Source organism: Leptodactylus fuscus, chromosome 8 (assembly GCF_031893055.1).
Source record: "Leptodactylus fuscus isolate aLepFus1 chromosome 8, aLepFus1.hap2, whole genome shotgun sequence".
Taxonomy (NCBI): Eukaryota; Metazoa; Chordata; class Amphibia; order Anura; family Leptodactylidae; genus Leptodactylus; species Leptodactylus fuscus.
Genome location: NC_134272.1, coordinates 64,553,444 through 64,563,557, shown reverse-complemented (window position 1 = coordinate 64,563,557; position 10,114 = coordinate 64,553,444). Strand labels below are relative to the sequence as shown.

General features: G+C 43.9%; 1 protein-coding gene across 1 annotated transcript; it reads left to right on the top strand.

Annotated features, from left to right (window-relative positions):
* Positions 1-1,248: 1,248 nt before the first annotated feature.
* Positions 1,249-9,582, top strand: ASB1 (ankyrin repeat and SOCS box containing 1). The gene is made up of 5 exons (XM_075283867.1): positions 1,249-1,339; positions 4,243-4,384; positions 5,290-5,592; positions 6,633-7,015; positions 7,721-9,582. The coding sequence occupies exons 1-5, from the start codon at positions 1,285-1,287 to the stop codon at positions 7,849-7,851; spliced, it is 1,014 nt and encodes a 337-aa protein (XP_075139968.1). The 5' UTR covers positions 1,249-1,284; the 3' UTR covers positions 7,852-9,582.
* Positions 9,583-10,114: the final 532 nt, after the last annotated feature.

The following is a 10,114-nucleotide window of genomic DNA, read 5'->3' as shown; positions in this document are numbered from 1 at the left end:
CGTGTCTGCATCTAGTACATGGAGTGCCCACTGGTATCATGCAATTTACATTGTGGAAGCAGATTGTATGCCAAATCAAATACCGTCTATACTCGAGTATAAGCCGACCCAAATATAAGCTGAGGCCCCTAATTTTACCACAAAAACTGGGAAAATGTATTGACTCGAGTATAAGCCGAGGGGGGAAAATGCAGCAGCTACTGGAAAATTTCAAAAATTAAAATGGCTGGAGTTTTTGGCTGCAGTAGTTGCTGGGGAAGGGGAGGGGGTGTTTGGTTGTCTGTCTGCCCCTTCCCTGAGCTTGAGGACTGAGTTTCCCCCATACTGCAGCTTGAGCAGTATGATATGAATAATGGACATGATCTCACTGCCTGAGAAGAGGAAATGGAGGGTTCTTTTTGAGGAAAAAAAAAGCAGCCGTGTTTTGTAGTCCTTTTATAACCTCTTTAACATTACTATTTGAGGAAAAAACATTTGTGCAGCTACCATAGTCTCAACAACTTCATTTGGCTGAAGCATAGCCAAGAAGCTGTAGAGCACTAGCCTTATTCTGCAAAGCAAGAATGCAACATCATAGCCATACATAACCAACCTAAGGGGCTATAGCAAAGAAGGGTACCAAGGTCATCCAAGTAGGACCCCAATTGTCCACAGTTAACGGTAGACAGTGCTACACACATCAAAGTAAGTGTATATAATTCATATAAGTAATTTATATATGTGAGTGAGCAGGTACATGAGTGAATTTGTGGGTATAAGAGCATAGTGGCGGTGGACATGCTTGTACATGAATGAATGAACATGGTTGGAGGTGTATAAACCCGGACTCTCCAGTCTGACACTGTGCAGTCATACAGGTGACATACAGCGACATATGAAGCGCCTACAGGTCTGCCAGGGTCCATACACATGGCAATGACAGGAGCCCTAATGGGAAGGGAGATGCTAAAATCGGGTGAGTATTCAGGTGGATCCGGTAGGTGGCGCTGTCTCCTGGGACTCATATATACATATATATACATCTCGTCTTTATCGCACTTATGTAATAAAATGCACAAGCTATTAGATATAGCTGTAGCAGCCCCTAATGCTAAAAATGGCAACTGCGCCACCTGGAGGACGTACAGGTAACTACTTGACTTCCAGGGCTGCGCGATCCTCTGACACGTACATGAATGACAGCGCAGTCGTCCAATCAGCTGCCGCAGGGGGCGGGTCATCTATCACGCTTGTCTGTATTTACCGTGAGGAACTGCGCAGGCGCAGGGCCGGGGCTGACTCCTGATGGAAGAGGATGGTGGAGGGGCTGAGAGGGGAGTCGGAGGGGCCCCCAGAGTGGGTAAGAGGAGCGCCTGGCTGCATTCACACTCTGCTCAGGAGACGTTACCTGCGGCTGTCGTATAGCTGCGTCAAAGTGAGGCACAAACCTGACCCACCCTAATACATACACACACTGCAGAGATGAGATAGATAGAGAGAGAGAGAGAGAGAGAGATATGAGATGGATAGATAGATAGATAGATAGATAGATAGATAGATAGATATGAGAGAGATAGATATGAGATAGAGAGATATGAGAGAGATAGATATGAGAGAGAGATAGAGAGATATGAGAGAGAGAGATAGGAGATAGATAGATATGAGATAGATAGATAGATAGAATATAGTGCTGTGACTGGTTGCTACATTCTTGCAATTTTGATACTAAATGTCAGGTGATTATAAATGTAGTGCAAGTTCACACTACAAAAGTGATTGTCACAGAAATTCTGCTAGTGTCATACAGGACTAGTAGGTGAGAGAATTGATAAGAGTAGTGGTCTCTACCCCCTCCCAGTACCATACCTCCCAACTTTTGAACAACAGAAAAAGGGACAGCAAATTTAGCCCCGCCCACTTTTATGTTGACTCCACCCATTCTCATTCATTTTCCATGTCCCCCGACACAGTATAATTCTCCTACAGTCACCCATACATTATATGTCTCCACATTGTAATGTCCCCCTTCCAACTGCCCCACAGTATTAGGTCCCTCTCCTGGTGCCCCAGTTTAAACATGAAACTAGAGGAGCTGGAGGGGGACATTAGCAATGGGGGTAGTTGGAGGGGGGCAATAAATATATGGCAGATGAAGTGGGACATTAATTTAATTGGTGGGCAACTAGAAGCAGACATTAAGACGTAGGGGTAGCTGTAGGGTGACATTAAACTGGGGGCAACTAGAGGCAGACAGGTCCCCCTCCAGCTCCTCCCACGGTTTAATGCCTTCTCCAGTTGTCCCCCAGTTTAAGTGCCCCCTTTATCTGCTCCATTTCATGTCCCCTCCTCCATCTCTGCCCCCAGTATAATGGCAAACACACACAGACACTCTCCTCCATCCTGCGTCCCAGATTCCCCCTCCCTTCTCAGTACCTTACACGGATCTCTTCTCTCTTCACTGCACAGGACACTGACACGTGACCGTGTGATGTCACACAAGGTCTTTGAACCATAGTGAAGCGTTTCTCCGATCACCGCAGCCTCTTATCTGTTCTAAGAGCAGGTGGTGATCGGAGGAATGATTGATCAGTAAATCATTAAAGGGACATGTAGGGAGCTGCGCGGGACAGAGGTAGGAAAGTGTGAGTGTCCTGAGGAAATTGGAACGGTTGGGAGGTTTCTTTTCTCCTATTCTCCTCCATTCTGCTATTGATGCTTACTGCTACCTCACGTGACCACTTGTTGGGTACAGGTTTGTGAAAATTGGAATGGGCACCACATTTGGCATCCATGTGCTATCCCAACTCTCCAAGCATGGCGTCCGTGTGCTTATCCTAACTCTCCACATGCACTTCAATAGACAAGCCAGACCCTAAAATAGACCGGAATAGGACAGGACCTGAGTTTTGCTGCCCATGTGTACAGCCCCATGAAAATCAAGAGCGACAGCAAAAAAAAAAAAAAATTCTCTCAGTTCATCATACTTCCAGTCATTAGGTCAATCCTTGTCCAGGTATGTATGAAGCAATGCACAGATCCAACCTAAAGACAAGATCCACAGTCTGCACAGAGTCCAGCACAAACGGGTATTGGGTCCAGTTAAAACAACAACTTTATTGAATGATAAAAACCTCATTAGGCCTCCTCCATCCCATGTAGGGCCAGTTCACACGGAGTTAACACGCCCACATTCTGGCACGTATACACGTGTCAGAATGTGAGCGCTCAAAACAGATCCCATTCATTTTAATGGGTCGTTATGGGCGTATAATGCATGAAATTTTGCAGCCGCAAAATTACACGCGTTATACGCCCGTAACGACCCATTGAAATGAATGGGATCTGTTTTGAGCGCTCACTTTATGACACGTGTATATGTGCCAGAATGCACGCCCATTAACTCCGTGTGAACTGGCCCTTACTAGGAGTAACAGCTGGAAATGCGTTAGTGTTATGGAGGACAATCAATGTGGTTTATATACATCTGTATTAACCAGACAGAATACCAATATGTGATGTGAGCCCAGCCTTAGACATGACATTATGTTACATGACAGATGCAGCAAAATAAACAGGATTTACATATACACCCAACCTTTGTATAGGTTACTAATATTACAAAGGTGGGTGTATGCTGTAAGGCTGGGTTAACACTTTTTTTGGTACAAAAGTAAAAAACCTATTTAGTTGTGGATTTCTGCAGTAGATTTTACCCCACGACTATAAGAATGGGGGACACTGATTTGTGCACAATCTGCAGTAGAGCTACAGTGAGGAGATACTGTGGATTTCCATACCTGCTAGATCTGGGGTAGTTTAGTTATGGACAGTTCTTCATTGGATCTGAAGTAAAATAAGACGTCCTCATAAGGCTGCTGGATAAAGTGGCTGCTTGTGGAGCTGGAAACTTTAATGAGAATAGCAAGTTTCCCTGGGATTGTAGACTGGCGCATATGTACAGTGACAAATGCAGAATCTCAGAACGGTCCCGCAGGGCATTAAAGCGGAGCGCCCAATATGTTAATTACTGGAATAACATCTGGCCAGGAGCAGAGATGATTTATGTAAGTCAGACAAATGTACCATACAGACCCAACAGAATAATGCAGATGGGTTATGGAGTTCTACAATGTGAACAAGTACATGGCGGGCCTGGGAGACTGCTGCAAAAGTCATTTATCTTATTTGTGCTGCTACTAGGTCTGGTATCAAGACGAGAATTCCAGTGAGATTGCAGATCTTTATCTCTTTCTTCCCTTACAGGACGTAACCTGAAGGCCTGGCTGCAAGATCAGTACTGTGACCACGATCTGGAGCAATGCCAGGACACACTATTACATAATGCAGCTTGTGTAGGGGACATCGATACTCTGCGCACCCTGTTACAGGAGGAAAGGTTCCTGAGGTAAGGCAATAGCTAAAGCACTTGAGCCTTGTAACTTGCAGCAATTCCTGATAATTATTATGTTTTATCTTACAAAATATTAATGGCATAAGGATCACGTACAATACAATGGGCATAAAGGTGGTCAGCCCGCTACCATTTACACTTATTGTCTATCCTGAAGTAATAGGATTAAAACTTAGTACAACCCCTTTAATACTCCTCATGCTTATGAAGGGAAAGCCACGATGTTAGTAATGTAGTAATGAGTAACACATATAGTCAAAGCAGTAGAAAAATGAGTGACATTGCTATAAGTGCTGTATTTTAAGATATTTTATATAAATTAATAGTACAGGCAATTATAGCAAACCTTGTAATTTATCTTATTAATGGGAAGAGCCTCTTTCTCCTCTTGTCAAGCAGTTTCTACTCACTATGAAAATGAGTGCTCTCTCCATCTCAAGACGGACTGCAGGTCACATGAATCAGATGACTCTGGTCAATAGAAGTCTATGCAGAGGAGAGGGGGAGGAGTGAGCAGAAAGTACAGGAGATAAGAGGAGGAGGACAGACTTAGTTGATCTTGAGTCTACTTAAGTCAGTACTTCTCACTATATATCCTGCATGGTTCTGAATGAGACACAGATTCTCCTCTTCCTCATGTGTGGGAAGAATTTGGCAACTAGTCTGCATCCACTAGGTCAGAGAGGAATAAAAACTAGAGATACAGCCTGCAGAGGGGAAAATGCTGAAAATGGCAGAATATACACACATCAGGCCTTGTGTCAGGAGTACGCCCTTTGAGTCGGTCTGTTATTATTTTCCCTTTATTCCCTGTGATTTCATTATTGTGTTCCAGTAACCCAATATAAGAACTGATTGTAACGCCTTACCTTGTCTGTACTCTCTGTTCTGGTACCCAGGCGTATAAATGAGAAGTCTGTATGGTGCAGTGGTTGGCTTCCTTGCTCCCCGCTCCGTATTGCTGCCACTGCCGGCCATGCTGATTGTGTCGCTCTCCTTATCGATTATGGGGCACAGCTGGAACTAGTGGATGTTAAAGGGCAGACACCCCTGTTTGTAGCCGCGGAAAATGAACACTTGGATTGTGTGCAAGTTCTTCTGAAGGCAGGAGCTGACCCCAATGGAAGTCCACATAATAGGAGCTCCCCGGTATACCATGCCGCACGCTTAGGTCATGCTGAAATACTACGAGAGCTAATCCGGTGAGCCTAAAAGCACAAGTGTATATGTTAGCAGATCATATTTTACTGCCAGGTGAGCGTTTGAAGAAAATGGATACAGGCTGGGTGGAGGGGTTTAGAAAGTGAGTAAATTAAGACTCTGTTCACACTGGAATAATGGGCTTTGGTTTTATTCTGGGAGGAATGAGACTGCAGATTACACTGTATTGACTGAGGAGCAAAACTGCTGGATTGCTTACAGTGGTGAAGGACACTAATACAGAGGACACAATCTGTTGTATGAATACAGCCTGAAGAATGAGGGGGATACATGGAGGAGCACACTGGGTGGTACATTTGCCAAGATAACCATCTGACGCCCATTGGGCACTCTGCATGGACTCCGTTGATTAGAATAAATTTGTCTGCAAAATACTCATTGTGCGTTGCTTCAGCAGCTGTACCATCCAGGAAACAATTGGGGAGTCTCTACAGCCAATATCAGACCAGGCAGGAGAGGCGCATAGACAGAACCTATAATGGGTTGGGTGCTCAAGCTATTTACAAAAGATCTGGTTACTCAAGGAGTTAAAATAAAATAGGGCTTACTTGTTAAACCCTTGCTCCATAGCCAGCCCTCTCATGGTGCCCCATTGGTCTCTTGTACATATATACTCATGTACATATGTACACACATGTAGCATATAATGGCAGGTGACTGCAGTTGGAAATTATTATCCCCACTGGAATATGTGACAAATGATTGGCGGTGGCTGCTACTGGTATATACTGTTACGGCACCTCATGGCTGCTACAATGTAAAGATGTCCTGAATTTCTGGTGTTCCCACCTATTCAGCTTAGTCCCAACACTTAAATTGCTGAGTGATTTGAAGGGTATGTCCACATTACTATTATACACGTCTGTTATTCTAATTCATCATTAGGGTGAGAACAATGGACATTAACAGCAATACAGTGATGCAGATGGGGCCTCCTTTGTATACTGTCTTTGGACCTCCTTTGCACGTATGAATTTTTCTTGAATGCGACTTGTGAGCTTACCCTTTCTTTTTTCTCCAGATATGGAGCAGACGTGGATGTCGACCGTCAGCTCTCGTGTGGTTCTGGTTCTTCATCACCTCGAACTCTGACGTCATTAACTTGCACCCCTTTGTACATAAGTGCAGCCTATGACAACCTCCCGTGCTTCCGCCTTTTACTTGAGGCTGGTGCCAATCCTGACTATAACAGCTGGAGCCCTGTGTGTGAGGGAAACCTTGCACGGTCATCTCCATCTTGCTTGCTTGAGGCCGTCCTGCGCCATGGTTGTGACCAGCAGTTTGTTCAGCTACTCATTGACTTTGGAGCAAATCTTAGTCTTTTGCACAGGGAACCAAGCTGTGAAGAGCACTCCAGAAAGAAAGTGAACCCTGAGGCCTTGCAAGTCTTCAGAGAAGCAAAATGTGCGTTTTACGATAAAATAATTCTAATTCTGGAATTGGAAGTGATAATAAAACACAGGGTGGGCATATACACTGGTAGCAAAACCTCCAGGAGTCAGAACACTGGATTCCCATAAATCTTATAAATTTCCCAAGCAGTTGTCTTCATCTATGAATTATAGAGATACAGAAAATCTGAGATTTAATTATATCATGAATATCTCAGACACAGAGTCTCAGCATGAAAACAACACTAAGGAGCTGATTTATTACGTCCAACGTCTTCCATCCTGGCCTTCATAATCCCCGACCCATCGAAATCTTCACCTAATTTATGATGAGGTGCAAGTCTTATTATAAACAGGGGGCATCCTCCGGGGTCCTTGCACCTAAACAGAAATTTATACCTGCTCCTTGCTGGCATTACACTTTAAAACGGACATAAAAGATGAATATAATGAGGCCGATGGCCACACTCCCCACTATGCCACTTTAAGAAATTGCGTGTGTGGGGCCAAGATTTAGGATTTGAACACAAGAAAAAAAAAAAGTTTGTTTTAATGATTTGTAAGCCAGTTTTCTGATCATATGGAAGTGTATTCCTACACGCAAAAACAAGATACTCATATTTTAGGAAAAATTGTTCTATGTAAAGTTACCCTTTGGGTACATATTCCTTGCTACCCATAACATATAAAACCTAGATGTCTGTCTTCTGTATTACAGGTGTTCCTCGGACCTTGTCTAGTCTTTGCCGTATTGCTGCGAGAAGAGCGATTGGAAAACACAGACTATATTCAATCGGCAGCCTCCCTGTCCCTCATCGTGTCATACGTTTCCTTCTCTATGAGCACTAGCACAACCTGAATATATTATCTGAACCTGCGCACAAGCTGACCAGCTGAAAGAAATGCATGACTTGGTTTTTTTTTTCCTCTTTGCAGGAAAGTTTCTTCTGACTGTGCGAGTGCCTTATGCCAACACCTTGCTGATGTTTACCTGCTATGTATTTTCTAAGTTGCATTGTCTGTTGAACCCTGAGGTTTTGTATTTACTTATATAATGCCAGTATATTCTGCAATGCTTTACTCACATTGGTCCCGGTCCCCATTGGGGCTCACTATAAATTCCAGAGCTGCTAGGAAACACCACATATGGAGGCCTCTGCAATCCATGTTTGTTAGAAGGGTCTTCTGATAAGTTGCCATTTTTGTTCCTAAGTAGTAACACTATGGGTGGGCATTATATGACTTGTAGCCTACATTTGTAGCAGTTTTTCCCCTGTGCAGGCTCCACGTCTAATTCTCAATTATCCTATTACTAGAGACTAGCTACTATGATGTTTCCCATAGCGTGCAAAAGAACATTATAAAGCAGTATTGAACAATATTGATGTGAATAAAGGTCTGGGGTGAGAGAAAAAAAAACCTTACTATTACAAGTAGCAGCATGTCTGTCTGTCTGTCTGTCTCTGACACTCTGTTATTAGTCTCCACCTCTCTATATACAACATTTTAGTGACCTCACTCAGTCCGCCTTGGGAGACAAAGACTGATTGAGCAGATATTTCAGAATGCCTGAAGAGTTCAAAAGAAGTATTTGAGTAATAGCAAGACTGGCTTATTCTTACATACAGTAGTCAAGTCTTCCATGACTGCAGGGAGAAAATCAAACAGAGAATTACCGTAGGTGACTGTCATATTTTCTGGGTCAGTGAACCTCAGTAAGGGCTCGTTCACATGGTGGCAGTGGGGCGGATTTTGGCACCGTGAGTGATGCGGGGAGCCGCGTCACTCTCGGGTCAAAACCCGCCTGCCACGACAGTCACGGTCGTGGCTTCTCCCTTCGGAGTCGGCTCAAATGAATGGGCCGACTCTGGAGCTTGCTGCCGCCAGGTGAAAGCCATGGCCCAGCGAGCCGCGGAATCCGCCTGAAGAAAGGGCAGCTCGCTTCTTTTTTATGCTAGCGGCAACATGCCGCTAGCGGAAAAAAAAAAGAACACTAGTGGTCTCCATTGTATGGAGGCGGATTTTGAGGCGAAATCCACTGTCAAAATCCGCCTCCTTGCCCCGTGTGAACTAGCCCTTAGGGTGGGGGTCCTAAAATCAGCAGTTATGTGTACAAAACAAGAAAGGCAAACCATAGGGGGTTTTCCACTGAAAATATTGATGACAGCACATAACAAGGAGCCGACCACTACAGATCACAGATGTTTGAAGGAGTCCCAAGTGTTAGACCCGCAGCCATCTGATATCAATGACTTATCCTTAGGACAGATCAATCGTTATTTTTAGTCCAAACCCCCTTTGGACCCCTTTAACTCCTGCACCTATATGGGACTGTCATATTTCTGCAACTAATATGCCGCTTACGAATATATCCTAACACAACCAGGGTTTGCTTGGTGGTTGTTGATGGTCGACCTTAGACCTAAATCTGCTGCCCATTTAATGGTACTTATCCAGCTGTCAGTGTGCGTGTCGGCGTGTTTTGTAAATTATTCTAAAATTATTAATTTATCTTCTGCACAAGAGTCTGGTAATATGCACAATAAAGAGTGTTTATAATGTAGACACTTTGGTTTTGTCCTTGATAGTTTTGACCATTCATTTTAATAAGACAGAACTGGCTTGTCTTTAGGTGAGGTCATAAAAATCCAGAACTTCAGAGGAGCTGTCTCAATAAACATTATGCAGAGAGTAACTACCAAGACAAGCCATCTACCCTACATAGTAGTCCGGTCAGCCAACAGCTGTTACCCCCAATGTACAGATGTAGTGTAGTTAACCCTGTGTAGTGAGAGATCATAGAAGACACCAAAACTGTATGAAAAGTCACTAGAAAAGCATTTACCTGCTGGTAACAGACGGCCAATCAGAAGCAAAATAGCATTTTTTACCGTTATTATTTTCACCTCCCAATTGTTGCTATGTCTCCTAGTAAGAAAGAAAATGCAAAAGCTCATGGACTGTTAAATCGTAACCTTTACGATTTAAGGGTGCATTCACACTACGTAACGCCGGGCGTGTATGAGAGCCGTACACGCCGGCATTACAGCAGACTGCCGAACACTTCCCATTCACTTCAATGGGAGCGCTCGTAACAGCGGCGTTTACGAGC